This window comes from Urocampus carinirostris, chromosome 20 (genome assembly GCF_059441175.1).
Source record: "Urocampus carinirostris isolate Australia breed hairy pipefish chromosome 20, RoL_Ucar_1.0, whole genome shotgun sequence".
Lineage (NCBI taxonomy): Eukaryota > Metazoa > Chordata > Actinopteri > Syngnathiformes > Syngnathidae > Urocampus > Urocampus carinirostris.
The window spans coordinates 8,725,001-8,742,500 of NC_142368.1; the positions used below are offsets into that span (position 1 = coordinate 8,725,001).

The 17,500-nt window shown below is 44.1% G+C and overlaps 2 protein-coding genes across 8 annotated transcripts in view; both read left to right on the top strand.

Annotated features, from left to right (window-relative positions):
- pex7 (peroxisomal biogenesis factor 7) overlaps nucleotides 1-7,026 on the top strand; it is a 44,633-nt gene extending 37,607 nt beyond the window's left edge. For 6 of the 7 annotated variants that reach the window (XM_088325397.1, XM_088325396.1, XM_088325398.1 and 3 more), the window contains 2 exons: nucleotides 1-24; nucleotides 4,854-7,026. The exon at nucleotides 1-24 is cut by the window's left edge and continues 76 nt beyond it. In XM_088325397.1, coding sequence (XP_088181523.1) covers nucleotides 1-24; nucleotides 4,854-4,919 — 90 coding nt within the window. In that variant the 3' untranslated portion in view covers nucleotides 4,920-7,026. The remainder of the gene's footprint in view (nucleotides 25-4,853) is intronic. The other variant, XR_015848309.1, reaches the window with a different exon arrangement.
- A 6,784-nt stretch (nucleotides 7,027-13,810) lies between these two features.
- Nucleotides 13,811-17,500, top strand: part of slc35d3 (solute carrier family 35 member D3) — a 16,102-nt gene continuing 12,412 nt past the window's right edge. The window contains exon 1 of the mRNA XM_088325311.1: nucleotides 13,811-14,035. Coding sequence (XP_088181437.1) covers nucleotides 13,811-14,035 — 225 coding nt within the window. The remainder of the gene's footprint in view (nucleotides 14,036-17,500) is intronic.

A 17,500-nucleotide genomic window follows, 5' to 3' on the forward strand; every position in this document is an offset into this window, starting at 1 on the left:
TTCAACCTGCACGTACCAAACCAGGTAACATGGCAGATGACACGCAAGCTAGTTTCATGCTAACACATACTTACCAACGCGTTTGACCTGGGGTGGGCAACTATTTGGAGTCAGGGGGCTCCATTGGGTTGAAAAATTGGCCAAAGGGACAGTCCTGGAGGCTGAGCCGATGGTTTCATTTTTGATCTCACTTCTCGTAGGGAGAATATCAGTAGGGAGAAATTCTCGCACTCCGCTGTGGTACTTCTCGTGTTAGAAAACCTGCTCTTTTGGCTCAGCTCACTGAGAAGAGCTCTTTCGACTCACAAAAGACTTCTCAGATTTTTGTTAGCTTTTTACACAAGTCAATCAACAACACAAAATCCCTGAAAATGCAAAACAATATAATAAAAATTCAGAATATTTTAACTAATTTAAACACAGATACTCTGAAGAACACGCAAAAAATATGAACTTACAGAAGTAAAACAAAAAGCAAAAAATCAGCAGTCTCTTTGATAGAAATATTGAATGCCGTCTGCTTCGGAGCAATCAATATACCGTAAATTCTGGACTATAAGCCGCTACTTTTTTCCCTAACTTTCAACCCTGCGGCTTATTCAGTGATGCGGCCAATTTATGTAATTCTTCTAACAGCCGCCAGCGGCGCTCGAGTACAAATGGTAAGATTTAGACCGGTGGAATATATGCGCCGAGGAAGACTGCAACTTCTTAGCTTGTGCACAAATTAAATTAGCGTAGACATATCTTCATCATGCAAATTGCAATAAGAAAGGCACATGACGCAACTTTCAAGCTAAGCGCAATCGAGCAGTCTGATAAAGAAGGAAACAGAGCTACTGCACGTAAACTTTACTTTGCGAGCGTGTTGCTAGCGTGTTTTTTAGTAAGGGAACGTGGGACGACGTCTATATGACAAAGTCTTTTTCCCATACTGGTAAAGTCGTCTGACTTTGATGACGTCAGTTACAAGGAGGAAGTTGAGGACGGTTTACCGTGGTTTCTACAAGAACGGTATGTTTTTTTTTTAACAGACCCATATACTGTGTTGTGAGCGTGTTGCTAGTAGCGTTTTGCTACCCTTCACAGGCACGGTTTGGGATGAAAGTTATAATATTATGATTAAAGCTTTGAAAACTCTCTCGGTGTACCGTCTTTCTTTGTAAATATGTGTAACCGATGTATAATATGTATTTGCTCCTGTATATTTTTGTAATGTATTTATTTGAGACACTTATTCTGAAATATTTTGCGAATTAAAAAAGAGGGGCGGAGCAAACGCGGGCTGACGGGAAGTGGGGTAAAGGTGAGTGAGACCTGTTGTCGCGGCGGACAATAGTGGATATATATTTTTCCCACCCTTACCTTTGGAAATATAGACTTTTTTTTCCTTGGATTAGTTTCAACGGGCACCCGGTCTCTGCAGGTCTGTATCAAACCTTAAGTACCGGTATCATTTTCTGTTCATTTTGCCGGCTGTGGTTTTTGGACTGTGTACTTTATATCCAGTTACAATCGCGGGACTCAAAGCTGGGTTTGGGCTAATTTTGTGATTGTGTCACAGGTGCGGCTTGTATAAATATAAAAATCGTGTTTCCTCTTAAAATGTGGTTGGTGCGGCTTATAATCAGGTGCTCTCTATAGTCCGGAATTTGCGGTAATAAAAATTCAAAATATTTTAACCAATTTAAACACAGATGCTCTGAAAAACATATATGAACTTAAAACAAAAAGCAAAAAATCAGCAGTCTCTTCGATTGAAATATTGAATGCAGTCTGCTTCGGCAATCAGTATCATCAAAATGAGTCAAAATTTGGCTAATTTTTCTGCTTTTTATACGTAGTGTAATTTCTTTCTTTTTTTGTCTTCCGAATTGAACTATTACCCAGCACCTGGCAAGTCCTTCGGTGTTTGTAAACAAGTGTTACGTATCAAAGCTGCACGTGCATTGTCGAAGCAGAATGGCAGAATTCATGTCCGTTTATAGCAGCCCATTGACACAAAGGTAGATCATCGGTAGGAACAGCTCAAAATAGCACAAAGTAAGTCCTGGCAGCAAGATATTTTTGTCATCAAAGTCAACAGAAAAAATCCGTGCTGGATTTCTTCTTTTGAAGGTACAGTGGAACCTCGGTTCTCGACCATAATCCGTTCCAGAACCCTGTTCGAAAACCGATTTGTTCGATCACCGAAATCATTTTTCCCATTAAAAATAATGTCAATCGTTTTAATCTGTTCCAACACCCTGAATGTTTCCCTTGAATGTTTAACGTAAACATGAAGCTCACCCAGGCTAATCGTACGTCCGCGTTATCGTAAACTTCCGTACGAAAGATTACGCTAACATGAATGTGTAAAAAAAAAAAAAATCAGGTCGTTTACAAGTCATTTAGCACCCGGGTCTCCACAACAAGTGGTGAGCGGTTCATTGGAAAGGGGGCTCCGTTCCAACACCCTCAATGTTAGGCTCCGTTCCAACACCCTCAATGTTTAACGTAAACTTAAAGCTAACCCAAGTCAATGACTTCCCAAAGCGCTTTACATTGTGCTTCACATTTCCCAATAGCGGCCGTGATCTGTGCAGCCATGTAAGGCGCTAACCTGCTTATTGGGGGTATTGGGGGTTCAGTGTCTTACCCAAGGACACTTCGGCATGTAACACGGACAAGCTGGGATTCGAACTGGGATCCCTTAATCCTAAAACGATCGCTCTACCTCCTGAGCTACTGCCGCCCCGAAGTATGGATAGGATTTCTTACCTTTGTGGTGGTCAGCAGAAGGCGCAGGTGGAGTAGTTGTACGCACTACTTTTCTTTTTTCACCTGTAGCAACTTTGCTGCTTGCACTGACTTTCTTCGGCGACATAATAAGGGGCTAAAACACCCGTACGCCGCTCAGCATCGCACCCTAGCGTACGCACTCACGCATTACCGGCGTTCGAACTCCGACTTTTTGACCGAACAGCGAAGCAAGAATTTCTCGAAATTTTTTGTTCGATTTGTTCGAACTGAGAGCCGTTCGAAAACCCAGGTTCCAATTTACTGGAAAAAATGAGTAAATAGGCCTTGAAAGTGCTTGAAAAGTGCTTGAATTTGTCCATTAAAACATGCCAAAACCCTGAGTGTAGGAGAAAAAGGCTTGTATAAGCACCCAATATCTGTACTTGCTCATCCTTAATTCAAAGCCAAAATTGAAATGAAAGTAATTTGCTGAACAAGCTAATGATGGCGCGCTAGCCAATACACACACACACTTTAGCCGCTCTCATCCAGACTCAACCACGTGTGTGATGGATTCCCCTTTATGGCTCTACACACACCCCATTTCCAGTGTGTGTATATAGGGGGGTGGTCATAAATCTCAGATGACTTCACAGTTCTCTAGTCACACACTGCAGCGGTAAAAAAAAAACAGGCCTGTAGACCTCCTACATCCTTTATTTGTGTGTTCAAGCGTGCATATCAGGGATGTCAAACTCATTTTAACGCGGGGGCCACACGATAGAACAGACGTTCTCTCCGGGGCCGGATTAATAGATCAGAGAGAAATAATAAAAAGAGAGAAAGAAATAGGAGAAAGTGGGAGAGAAAGGTAGGGAGGAGGGACAAAGAAAGGGAGAAAGAGAGAGAGAGAGAGCGTGAGAAAGAAAAGAGATAAAAAGAGAAAAAGTGAGAGAGGGGGAAAGAAAGAGAAATAATAAAATCCATAAAGAGAGAAAGAGAGATGGAGAAAGAAAGACAAAGAGAGAAGAGAGAAAAGGAAACAATGAAGAGAGCAAAGGGTAAAAAGACACAGACAGAAAGAGACAAAGAGGAACAAAGAAAGAGAAAAAGAGAGCGTGAAAGGGAGAGAGAGAGAATGAGAGAGTGAAAAAGAGAGAGAGATGAGAAAGAGAGCGAGAATGAGAGAAAGCGAGCGAGAGAGAGAGAGAGTGTGTGTGAGAGGGAAAGAGCGAGTGAGAGAAAGGGCGAGTGAAAGAAAGAGACGGATAGAGACAGAGAAAGAGACAGAGAGAAAGAGAGAGAGAGAGAGAGAGAGTGAGAGAAGGCATTTGTGAGAAACACCTGGCTTTGGCAACATCAAGTGGATACATTTCAGCTCGTTTTTCTCTTGCACTTCTCTGAGTGTTGTCTCGCCATGTTCTTTTTCCTTACATTTTGCACGTTTTAGAACAGGGGTGTCAAACTCATTTTAACTCTGGGGCCACACGATAGAACAAACATTCTGTCGGGGGACGGACTAGTAGATTAAAGAGAAAGAGGAAGGGAAAAGGAGAGAGGGCGGGTCAAAGAAAGAAGGAGAGGGAGAGAGCGTGAGAAACAAAAGAGATAAAAAGAGAAGCCGTGAGAGAGGGGGAAAGAAGGAAAGAAATCCAAAGAGAAATAGAATGACAGAAGGAGAGAAAAGAAAGCGTGAAGGGTATGAAGAGAGAAAGAAAAATGAGAGAAAAGGAAAAAAGGAAGTTAGAGGAAAAGAAGTTAAAAGACACTGAGAGAGAAAGAGACAAAGAGTAACAAAGGGAGAGAAAAAGAGAGACACAGAGAGTGAAAGGGAGAGAGTGGGAGAAAAGGGGTGGAAAAGAGAGAGAGATAAAGAAATACAAGTACAGTTTCTTTGTTCGAGGCACCTGGCTTTGGCAACATCAAGTTGCCATATTTCAACCTGCAGCTTGTTTTTCTCTTGCGCTTCTCTAAGTGTTGTCTCGCGGGCCGGATTCAATCCCTGAGCGGGCCTGATCTGGCCCGCAGGCCGCCTGTTTGACACCTGTGTTTTCGAATTAGAGAATGCCGACCGAGGCGGCACTGTTTCCATAGTGGTGAATTCATCTTTGACGTTCCACCTTGGCTTCCAGGTGCTGGACTGTTCATGGGACGAGACGGTCAAGGTGTACACGCCCCCGTGTTTGAGCGCCCCCTGATGAAGACACGCCCCTTTACCCCAAAGATGCCACCCCCTCCCCTCTGAGGACATGCACCCTGCCTTCAAAAACGCACACCATGTGTCCCCTGAGGACGTCACCTTCTGCCCCTGATGACACCTTTTGCCTCGTAGTACGCGCCCCCTACCCCTAAGGTTTTGCAACCTGTCCTGGAGTACACGCCCCCTTCCCCTGAGTACACGCCCCCTACCCCAGAGGACGAGCACCCTGCTCCCGAAGACGCTGCCCCCTGCCCTAGAGGACCCCTCTCGCCTCCTACAACAAGCCCCCTGACCCCAAGAACCTCATCAAGTCCGAGTGGTACAGTGTCACAAAATCTTCCCCGCAGGAACAGGGTTGGGTAGGGTTACTTTAACTCGATTGCTTTCACTTACTTTTGGATTACTCCAATACCAAATATGCTAATAAAAGACAAAATAAACTAAATATGAATCAAATGATGACTCACAACGCGTGGTAAGCTTTCTCTCCTGGCTTTGATCTCCGGCAAAACGAACATCAAATGCAACAGAAACAAAATGAAAATAAATCCAAACAGCTTGCCAACATCATTTTTGCCGTTCCATGTATTCCGTTACTCCCCAAGCCTGCACAAAATGTAGTCATTTTATTCATATTTAGTTTCTTTTGTCTTTTATTAGCATATTTGGTATTGGAGTAATCCAAAAGTAGTTAAAAGTAATCCAGTTAAAGTAACCCTACCTAACCCTGAAAAGGAATTAGCTAAGCTTCACTGCGACTCGACTTCCTGCGTCGAGTGAAGAATGTCGGCACATTCCCGAAAAACATGGTTCGTCTTTGCCTTGCTATTGTCTTTTATTTATGTTTTCATTGTATTTATTAGATGTGTCTTAAATTGCTCCAAAAGGGTGTCCCCTGCCCACTGCCCGAAGATTGGATGGGCTCAGGCACCCCCGCGACCCTACTGATGATAAGCGGTGCAGATAATGGGCGGCAGTAGCTCAGGAGGTAGAGCGCTCGTCTTGGGATCAAAAGATCGCAGATCGAATCCCGGCTCCTCCGTGTCACATGTCAAAGTGTCCTTGGGTAAGACACTGAACCCCTAATACGCCCAATAAGCAGGTTAGCGCCTTACATGGCTGCACGGACGCTAGAATTTTTAGGGCGGCAGTGGCGCAGGAGGTAGAGCGCTCGTCTTGGGATCAAGAGATCGCAGTTCGAATCCCGGCTCCTCCGTGTCACATGTCGAAGTGTCCTTGGGTAAGACACTGAACCCCTAATACGCCCAATAAGCAGGTTAGCGCCTAACATGGCTGCACGGCCGCTAGAATTTTTGGGGCGGCAGTGGCGCAGGAGGTAGAGCGCTCGTCTTGGGATCAAGAGGTCGCAGTTCGAATCCCGGCTCCTCCGTGTCACATGTCGAAGTGTCCTTGGGTAAGACACTGAACCCCTAATACCCCCAATAAGCAGGTTAGCGCCTTACATAGCTGCACGGCCGCTATTGGGAAATGTGAAGCACACTGTAAAGCGCTTTGGGAAGTCTTGACTTGAAAAGCGCTATAGAAATGCAGATCATTTCATTTCATAATGGATGGAAGTATATTTGAAAATTTTCCCCCCTATTTGTGTGTTTATGCTGGCGTATTTGGTGTTCCGGGATGTTGAGTGGGGAGAAAGGGATGGCTTTGTCTATGGTTCATTGAATGCTTTGAGTTGTATATTGTGGTGTCTGAAAATTGCTGTACAAATACATTTTTGATATGATTTGAAAACAAACACGAATTATGTGTATTCACCAGGGGTTCTAGACTCACGGCACACGGGCCATTTGTGGCCTGTGATGATAGTCCGAAGCTCCCGCCTTAATATGAAAGTTTCATGCTCACTCACAAATGCAGCTAACAATTAAAGTTCATGTGGGATGAACAAAAGCAAAAATGATTAGCCTGTAAAACGGGACTTCTGTCTGCGGTGTGCTTCAAATGCGGTATTTAAAAGTCGGTGTACTTGGCCGGCTGTTCCCAGTGACTGACTGACTGGCTGAGTCTCAAGAGTCGAGTCAAGAGTATAAATAAAGTACAATCACAAGAGAGTTTTATTGAGAGAGTCAGGAAATAACAAAGAGTTACAGGAGAGCAAGAGTTGAGAGGGAGTCACAAGAGAAGAAGAGTTGAGAGGGAGTTACAAAGAAGAAGAGTTGAGAGGGAGTTACAAAGAAGAAGAGTTGAGAGGGAGTTACAAACAAAAAGAGTTGAGAGGGAGTTACAAAGAAGAAGAGTTGAGAGGGAGTTACAAAGAAGAAGAGTTGAGAGGGAGTTACAAAGAAGAAGAGTTGAGAGGGAGTTACAAAGAAGAAGAGTTGAGAGGGAGTTACAAAGAAGAAGAGTTGAGAGGGAGTTACAAACAAAAAGAGTTGAGAGGGAGTTACAAACAAAAAGAGTTGAGAGGGAGTTACAAACAAAAAGAGTTGAGAGGGAGTTACAAAGAAGAAGAGTTGAGAGGGAGTTACAAAGAAGAAGAGTTGAGAGGGAGTTACAAAGAAGAAGAGTTGAGAGGGAGTTACGAGAGAAGAGTTGAGAGGGAGTTACAGAGAAGAAGAGTTAGGAGGGGAGTTACAAAGAAGAAGAGTTACGAGGGAGTTACAAAGAAGAAGAGTTACGAGGGAGTTACAAAGAAGAAGAGTTACGAGGGAGTTACAAAGAAGAAGAGTTACGAGGGGAGTCACAAGGGAAGAAGAGTTACGAGGGGAGTCACAAGGGAAGAAGAGTTACGAGGGGAGTCACAAAGGAAGAAGAGTTACGAGGGAGCTACAAGAGAGGAAGCGTTACAAGAGAGCTACAAGAGAGGAAGAGTTACGAGGGAGCTACATGAGAGGAAGAGTTACGAGGGAGCTACAAAGAAGAAGAGTTACGAGGGAGTTACAAAGAAGAAAAGTTACGAGGGAGTTACAATAAAGAAGAGTTACGAGGGAGTTACAATGAAGATGAGTTACGAGGGAGAAGAGTTACGAGGGAGTTACAATGAAGATGAGTTATGAGGGAGTTTCGAGAGAAGAAGAGTTACGAGGGAGTTACGAGAGAAGAGTTGAGAGGGAGTTATGAGAGAAAAAGAGTTACGAGGTAGTCACGAGAGAAGAAGAGCTACGAGGGAGTCACGAGAAAAGAAGAGCTACGAGGGAGTCACGAGAAAAGAAGAGCTACAAGAGAATCACAAGAGAAGAAGAGTTACGAGGGAGTTACAAGAGAAGAACAGTTGAGAGGGCGTTATGAGAGAAGAAGAGTTACGAGGGAGTCACAAGAGAAGAAGAGCTACGAGGGAATCACAAGAGAAGAGTTACGAGGGAGTACCAAGAGAAGAAGAGCTACGAGGGAGTCACAAGAGAAGAAGAGTTGAGAGGGAATTTCAACAGAAGAAGAGTTGAGAGGGAGTACCGAGAGAAGAAGAGTTGAGAGGGAGTTCCGAGAGAAGAAGAGTTGAGAGGGAGTTCCGAGAGAAGAAGAGTTGAGAGGGAGTTCCGAGAGAAGAAGAGTTGAGAGGGAGTTCCGAGAGAAGAAGAGCTACGAGGGAGTCACGAGAGAAGAAGAGCTACGAGGGAGTTCCGAGAGAAGAAGAGTTCCGAGGGAGGGAGTTACAAGAGAAGAGTTACGAGGGCGTTACGAGATAGCAAGATTTAAGACAGTTAAGAGCAAACATGAGTTATGAGAGAGCAAGAGACATAGAGCTCCTTCAAGAGGGTCAGAGAGTCAAGAGAGCAAGACAGAGAGTTAGGAGAGTGTAAAGGGAGAGAGCGTTATGAGAAAGTATCTAGAGTGAGAGAAAGTAATGAGAGAGTGAGGAAACTAGAGAGTGGGAGTTAAGCGAGAGAGCTAAGTCGAGTTAAGAGAGTTCGTGGAATAGATTTGAGAGTAAAAAGAGAGACAAAGAGTTAAAAGAGATTGTTTATATGGAGTTAAACAAGAGAGTTAAAGTGAAGAGGGAGTTAAGAGAGAGAGTTGAGACAAAGAAGTGAGAGAGTTAAGACTTGGGACTAATTTTTCTACTCAAGTCTATGATTCTCTTTTATTCATTTATTACTGATTTGTTTATTTTCTTATGAATTCTTAATTTAGATACTTTCCTACCTTTAGTCCTTATTTTGTGAAGAAAAATATGTTTGAGAATAGTATTTTTCTCGTGGAAGACCCACTTTACATGGACCCCAATTCCGATGGCCCCCAAGTAAACTGAGTCTCTGTGCTACCTTACGTTTCTGTTGACCTACCCAACATGGCCGTGACAGGAACACGTCTGTTAGCTTAGCAGCTAAGCTACGCATTTTTTATCTCTTCTTAGCACCTGACGGCTTGTTTTTTTTTTCACAATCACGCGCTAATAGCTAAACACGTTCGATGTGCCAAGCCGAGGTTCCATCGCGAATTTCTAGGACGTTTGACTTAAACGCTTTAACTGTTGTGCACAGCATCAGCGTGGCGCGCGTGCACGCTAGCGTCTTAATGGAAGCGTTTGATGTTTCTGTGCAAAGCAAGGCCTGCTAATCTCGGGGCAACAATGGGGGCCCCGTGTGGGCCCGCCGCTAATCTTAGGGCCGGGTTAATTGGAAGGAGGGCGCACCACCGCCAAGACCCTGACCTCAAAGTGATTTCCTGATGAGAAGTTTCAATTAAAACTAGTAAATGAGAGTACTTTCCATAGCTTCGTGTTATCTTTCGGGGAATCCCGTCTTTTTTTTATATAAATAATGAATGTGTGTGGGTTGAAGCGGTGTTTCTCAATCGGTGGGTCGCGGCTCGTTTTCAGTGGGCAAAATAATGCGAAGAAGAAGAAAAAAAACGGGTGAATTACACTCCCTAACAGTAGTCGGCGTTAATGCGCACGTTTGAGAGGGACTACGTCTCATTTTATTGTGATCTTGTAACTCACCATCAACTCTTCTTCTCTTGCAACTCTTTTTTTCTTGCGACTCCCTCGTAACTCTTCTTCTCTTGCGACACCCTCGTAACTCTTCTTCTCTTGCGACACCCTCGTAACTCTTCTTCTCTTGTAACTCACTATCAACTCTTCTTCTCTTGCAACTCCTCTTCTCTTGTGACTCCCTTGTAACTCTTCTCTTGCGACTCCCTCGTAACTCTTCTTCTCTTGCGACTCCCTCGTAACTCTTCTTCTCTTGTGACTCCCTCGTAACTCTTCTTCTCTTGTAACTCACCACCAACTCTTCTTCTCTTGTAACTCACTATCAACTCTTCTTCTCTTGCAACTCTTCTCTTGTGACTCCCTTGTAACTCTTCTCTTGTGACTCCCTCGTAACTCTTCTTCTCTTGCGACTCCCTCGTAACTCTTCTTCTCTTGCGACTCCCTCGTAACTCTTCTTCTCTTGTAACTCCCTTGTAACTCTTCTTCTCTTGTAACTCACCACCAACTCTTCTTCTCTTGCAACTCTTCTTCTCTTGCGACTCCCTCGTTACCCCTTCTCTTACGACACCCTCATAACTCTTCTTCTCTTGCGACTCCCTCGTAACTCTTCTTCTCTTGCGACTCCTTCGTAACTCTTCTTCTCTTGTGACTCCCTCTCAACTCTTCTTCTCTTGTGACTCCCTCTCAACTCTTCTTCTCTTGGAGCTCCCTCTCAATTCTTTTTCTCTTGCGACTCCCTCGTAACTCTTCTTCTCTTGCGACTCCCTCGTAACTCTTCTTCTCTTGTAACTCCCTTGTAACTCTTCTTCTCTTGTAACTCACCACCAACTCTTCTTCTCTTGCAACTCTTCTTCTCTTGCGACTCCCTCGTTACCCCTTCTCTTACGACACCCTCATAACTCTTCTTCTCTTGCGACTCCCTCGTAACTCTTCTTCTCTTGCGACTCCTTCGTAACTCTTCTTCTCTTGTGACTCCCTCTCAACTCTTCTTCTCTTGGAGCTCCCTCTCAATTCTTTTTCTCTTGCAACTCCCTTGTAACTCTTCTCTTGTGACTCCCTCGTAACTTTTCTTCTCTTGCGACTCCCTCGTAACTCTTCTTCTCTTGTGACTCCCTCGTAACTCTTCTTCTCTTGTGACTGCCTCTCCACTCTTCTTCTCTTGTGACTGCCTCTCCACTCTTCTTCTCTTGTGAGTCTCTCTCAAATCTTCTTCTCTTGGAGCTCCCTCTCAACTCTTCTTGTCCTGGGAGTCCCTCGTAGCTCTTCTTCTCTTGTGACTCCCTCGTAACTCCTCTTCTTCTCTTGTGATTCCCTCGTAACTCTTCTTCTCTTGCGACTCCCTCGTCACTCTCTTCTCTTGTCACTCCCTCGTAACTCTTCTTCTCTAGTGACTCCCTCGTAACTCTTCTCTTGTGACTCCCTCTCAACTCTCCTTCTCTTGTGACTGCATCTGCACTCTTCTTCTCTTGTGAGTCCCTCTCAAATCTTCTTCTCTTGGAGCTCCCTCTCAACTCTTCTTCTCTTGGAGCTCCCTCTCAACTCTTCTTCTCCTGGGACTCCCTCGTAGCTCTTCTTCTCTTGTGACTCCCTCTTAACGTAGGAAATAAAACTAACAAAATCACAATAAAATGAGATGTAGTCCCTCTCAAACGTGTGCATTAACGGCAACTTCTGTTAGGAGCGTAATTCACCCTTTTTTTTTTCTTCTTAGCATTATTTTTCCCACTGAAAAATGTTCTGCCAATCATAGTGGGTCCCAAGATAGTATGTGATACCGGAAAGGGGAAAATAGTGATAATAATGATCATGGTTGCCATGGCGCCCAATTGGTCCCCGCTGTATGGCGCCAGGTTCTGTCACGGTTGCCACGGCGCCCAATTGGCCTCGCCCACTGACACCAGCTGAAACGCGTTGACAGATTGCTGCCGGACTACTTAAACGCGGTCTTGCGAGTTGCTTGGTGTCAGAGCGTCTGCGAAACTCCTGCTAAACTTGATTGTGTGATATGCCAAGTCCCGTGAATCCCTGTTTTTGCCTGTTTTTTTTAATCCCGTTTTATTTTCGGCCCGATCTGTTTGATTTCAATCTACTTCCGCGACCATCGATCCCCGGATCGAGTGTGCGCGCATTCCTCCTTTCCACAATAAATTGTGAGTAACGTTACGCGATTGGGTTCTCATTCCTGTTTCCTGTCCTGGTCGGTGACGGATCAAGATGAAGAAGGAAAAGCGCTGCATGAAGGTGCAATAAATGGTTTAAAAATGCCATCTTTTTGGCTTTTTACCAATTTATTGATACTTATTGACTACATAATGTCTCTCTCTTTCTCTCCGTGTCTCTCTCTTTGTGTGTGTGTCTATCTCTCTCTCTCTGTGTCTGTCTCTGTGTGTTTGTGTCTCTGTGTCTGTCTCTGTCTGTCTCTGTGTCTCTTTGTCTCTGTGTCTCTCTCTCTCTGTCTCTATTTCTCTGTGTCTCTGTCTCTGACTGGTTATCTCCTTCTGTGTCTCTTGTCTACTTATCTCTCTCTGTGTCTCTGTCTCTCTCTCTTTCTTTGTATGTTTCTTTCTCTTTCTATCTCTCTTGTCACTTTCTTGACGAGAGTTTCCAATTACGTGATGAGCGAGATGAGGACGCTTCCAAGTAAGGGTCCACATGCAGACTTTGACTTTCTCTCTCTCTCTCTCTCTCTCTCTCTGTCTCTCTCTCTGTCTCTCTCTCTCTCTGTCTGTCTGTCTGTGTCTGCATGTCTTTGTCTCATTCTCTCTCATTCTCTCTGTCTGTCTCATTCTGTCTGTCTCTCTCTCTCTCTCTCTCTCTCTGTCTCTGTCTGTCTCTGTGTCTCTCTCTGTCTTGTTATCTGTCTCTGTCTTCATTTCTCATTCTCTCTCTCAGTCTTTGTCTTTCTTTCTATGCTTCTTTCTCCTTCTATCTCTCTTTCTTTTCACTTTCTTGACAAGAGTTTCCAATTGCATGATGAGCGGGATGAGGACGCTTCCAAGTAAGGGTCCACGTGCAGACTTTGACTCTCTCTCTGTCTCTCTCTGTCTGTCTGTCTGTCTGTCTGTCTGTCTGTCTGTCTGTCTGTGTCTGCATGTCTTTGTCTCATTCTCTCTCATTCTCTCTGTCTGTCTCATTCTGTCTCTCTCTCTCTCTCTCTGTCTCTGTCTGTCTCTGTGTCTCTCTCTGTCTCTATGTCTCTGTCTTGTTATCTGTCTCTGTCTCTCTCTTCATTTCTCATTCTCTCTCTAGTCTGTCTTTCTTTCTATGCTTCCTTCTCCTTCTATCTCTCTTTCTTGTCACTTTCTTGACAAGAGTTTCCAATTGCATGATGAGCGGGATGAGGACGCTTCCAAGTAAGGGTCCACATGCAGACTTTGACTCTCTCTCTCTCTCTCTGTCTCCGTCTCTCTGTCTCTGTCTCTCTGTCTGTCTGTCTGTGTCTGCATGTCTTTGTCTCATTTTCTCTCATTCTCTCTGTCTGGCTCATTCTGTCTGTCTCTGTCTCTGTCTGTCTCTGTGTCTCTCTCTGTCTCTGTCTTGTTATCTGTCTCTGTCTCGCTCTTCATTTCTCATTCTCTCTCTAGTCTTTGTCTTTCTTTCTATGCTTCCTTCTCCTTCTATCTCTCTTTCTTGTCACTTTCTTGACAAGAGTTTCCAATTGCATGATGAGCGGGATGAGGACCCTTCTAAGCAAGGGTCCACATGCAGACTTTTACTCCGTCTCTCTCTCTTTTGCTCTCTCTCTCTCTCCCTTTTCTCTCTTTCATTCTCTCTTTTTCTCTTATCTACCCGTCCGTTTTTTTCCCTTTCTACCATGCACGTGGCCCCCGAGCTAAAAGGAGTTTTGACGAAACGATTGCGCGCGCGCCATTCTAGGAAAGGTCCTCCCCCCCCAAAGAAATCCCCCATCCCTCTCCATCCCTCCCCTTTCCTCCCTCCCTTTTGCTGCGGTCGCGCTCGGTGCCACCGGGAAGTTTTTTTTTTCCTCGGTGCGGACGATGGAAACGGTGCGCGGGCGCGCGCCCGCCATCCTGGTGGCGGTGGGGCACGGGATCTTTTCGGGGAGCCTCAACATTCTACTCAAGTACCTCATCAGCACCCTCCATTTCCGCTTCCTCACGCTACTCCAATTGTGCACGAGTAGCGCAGCCGCGCTGGGGTTGGAGACTCTTCGGAGGCTCGGGATGGTCTCCGTTCCCCCTTTCAGCCTCAGCCTATCTCGGGTAAGCTTGCCGACTTCGAGTGCGTCAATTGGGACGAGCTTATCGATGGATGGAGGGCCAATGCGTCTTCCTTAACAATGTACTATTAGGAAAGTCTGTTCACTTGAATCTAAAGCTTTGACGTTATCCCGAAAGACGTTTTAAAGCGGCATCCAATAGTGCAGGGGTGTCAAACTCATTTCAACTCGGGGGCCACGCGATAGATCAAACATTCTGTCGGGGGCCGAACCAGTAGATTAAAGAGAAGGAAACAGAGATAAAGAAATAAGAGGTGCGGGACAAAGAAAGAAAAAGAGAGAGAGAAAGAGAGAGCGTGAGAAACAAAAGATAAAAAGTCGTGAGAGAGGGGGAAAAGAGAGGGAGAGGAAGAAAGAAATCCAAAGAGAAATAGAAAGACAGAAAGAGAGAAAAGAGAAAAGAAAGTGCAAAGGGTAGAAAGAGAAAAAAGACAAGGAAAAAAGGAAGTTAGAGCAAAAGAAGTTAAAATACACAGAAAGAGAAACAGACAAAGAGCAACGAAGGAGGAGAAAAAGAGAGACACAGAGAGTGAAAGAGACAGAGTGGGAGAAAAGGGGTGGAAGAGAGAGAGAGAGAGAGCATGAGAAACAAAAGATAAAAAGTCGTGAGAGAGGGGGAAAGGAAAGGGAGAGGAAGAAAGAAATCCAAAGAGAAATAGAAAGACAGAAGGAGAGAAAAGAGAAAAGAAAGCGCCAAGGGTATGAAGAGAGAAAGAGAAAAGAGAGAAAATGAAAAAAGGAAGTTAGGCAAAATAAGTTAAAATACAAAGAAAGAGAAACAGACAAAGAGCAACAAAGAGAAAAAGAGAGACACAGAGAGTGAAAGAGACAGAGAGGTAGAGAGAGAGAGAGCATGACAACCAAGTCCTGGCAGGTTTCCAAATATTTTCTGCTCTTTTTCGATTATTGCTCGAGCAGTCCTCCGGGAGATCTTCTTGTATCCCGTTCCTGCTTTTCCCAAAACTTGATTCCGAACCTCACTTTTGTGTTCTTTGGTCTCCCTAATGTCTGTTCTCCATTGTCTTCTTTCACAGAGCCCACCGCAGAGCGGGTGCATTTAAACTGAAACTTGATGCACTAAGTCATTGTTAGTCATTTAGGTCAGCATTGGATCATTCAGAAGTCATCAGGAAAGTTTTAGAGTCGGTTGGCTGAGCTGAGGGAACCGGGGGCTAATATTTTTGAGAAACCTACTTTTCAGTTTTATCGTTTTGAATACAATATAAAATTTTGAAATCATTTGGTTCCATAATTTGGTTCATACTTTGATAGTTTGATGCCTAAAACATGGCAAAATGTTCTCGGAGGGCGAATATTTTAGCTCGGTTCTGCATTGGTTGAGATCGAACCTCCCGTGTGGAGTTTGCATGTTCTCCCCGTGCTTGCGTGGGTTCCCTCCGGGCACTCCCACATCCCAAAAGCATGCATGTCATGTTAATTGGCCTAACCAAATGGAGTGTGAATGAGCAAACGGGGTCTGTCCTTGTGTCCCCTGCCCACCGCCCGACGATACCTGGGATGGGCTCCAGCACCCCCGCGACCCTACTGTTGATAAGCGGATAATGAATAGATGAAAACGAATGGTAATTCCATTCCCCTCCGACCAAAAACCGATATTTCCAGGCAAAAAGAGACCGACAAAGCCCCGCCCCTTTTACTCCCCGCCCCCAGCTTGTTATGAAAGTGTGAGTCAGCCAAGTCGAGTTTGCAAATAATGTATATCTGTTCAATATTGAACAGGAAAAGCGCAGGCTTAGACAACATTGTGATGTCACCGATTAGCATATTTACACAAAAATGTTCAAACATTTAAACGTCTGTAAAGAGGAAAAGGCACGCTAGTTTTTGAGTGGGTTTTTTGACTGGGCGAATGTTTTAGTTTCGTATCCCTGGGGCGAGAAGGTAAGACCGGGGTTAAGAAAACCCGACCCGAACCTAAATTTGTGCATTTTATACGTAACCAGGGTGTTAAGTTATGATGGTGATGGACAATGTTCCCTCTAATTTTGAGCGTTCACACAAAGTCGGTGAGCGACGCTTGAAACAACAGTGAGCAACAGTAATCCCAAGTGTGGCAACGAATTCATTACTAGTACCATACAGAACTGTATTTAATCACATTTTGGAGTGGAAGTACAATGTTGGCAACAAGATTGACTTGGTAGAATTGGAAATGATTTGAATGCAACACAAACTTTTTCCCCGTTTTTTTTCTATTTTTTTTAATTCCTTTGAAAAAAAATCTCATTTTATCTTTCTAGAGAGAGTGAGAAAGAGTGAGAAAGAGAGAGAGAGAGAAGGAGATAAAGAGAGTAAGAGATAAAGAGAGTGAGAGAGAAAGAGTGAAATAGATAGAGAAAAAGAGAGAGAAAGAGAAGGAGATAGAGAAAGAGAAAGAGAGTGAGGAAGAGAGAGAGAGAGGGAGAGAAGGAGAAAGAGAAAGAGAGAAAGAAAAAGAGAGAGAGGGAGAGAAAGACAAAGAGAAAGAGAGAGAGGGAGAGAAAGAGAGAGAGAGAGAGAAAGAAAAGCAGAAAGAGAAAGATAGAGATAGTCAGAGTGAGAGAGACAGAGAGAGAACGAGAGAGAGAGTGAGAAAGAGAGAGAGAGAGAGAGAGAAGGAGATAAAGAGAGTAAGAGAGAAAGAGTGAAATAGATAGAGAAAAAGAGAGAGAAAGAGAAAGAGAAAGAGAGAGGGAGAGAAAGAGAAGGAGAGAGAGAAAGAGAGAGAGAAAGAGAGAGAGGGAGAGAAATACAAAGAGAAAGAGAGAGAGAGAGGGAGAGAAAGAGAGAGACAGAGAGAAAGAAAAGGAGAAAGAGAAAGATAGAGAGAGTCAGAGTGAGAGAGACGGAGAGAGAACGAGAGAGAGAGAGAGAGAGAGGGAGAAAGAGAAAGAGAGTGAGGAAGAGAGAAAGAGAGACAGAGAGAAGGAAAAGGAGAAAGAGAAAGATAGAGAGAGTCAGAGTGAGAGAGACAGAGAGAGAACAAGAGAGAGGGAGAGAAAGACAAAGAGAAAGACAGTTTATTTTTTCTGAGCTGTTACTTTTTTCTTTTTGTTCTCTATTTACTTTTTTTCCTTTGTTTCTTTTGTTCCTTTTTTTCTCAGCTTTTCACTACTTTTTCATTTTGGTATTTTTTCTTTTTTGTTCTATTCCCCTCTTCCTTTAAGTCATTTTTTGCATCATTTTACATAATATTTGGTCATGTTGGGATTAAAGAAGCAAAAACAACCTGAAGAGCCGTTTAGGACCCGAAAGAGCTGATTCCTTTTAGTGAGCCGAGCCGAAGAAGCCGGTTCTCGAAAAACTCTACTGACTTTACTCAACTTCGTTCTACTTCGACTCGACTTCAAAATACCGCATTTAGAACACAACGTCAGGGGAACCCGTGTATCTTTACCTTCATGCACTGTAACTTTGACTTAATTAGCAATTTCAAGCCCTGATTTTT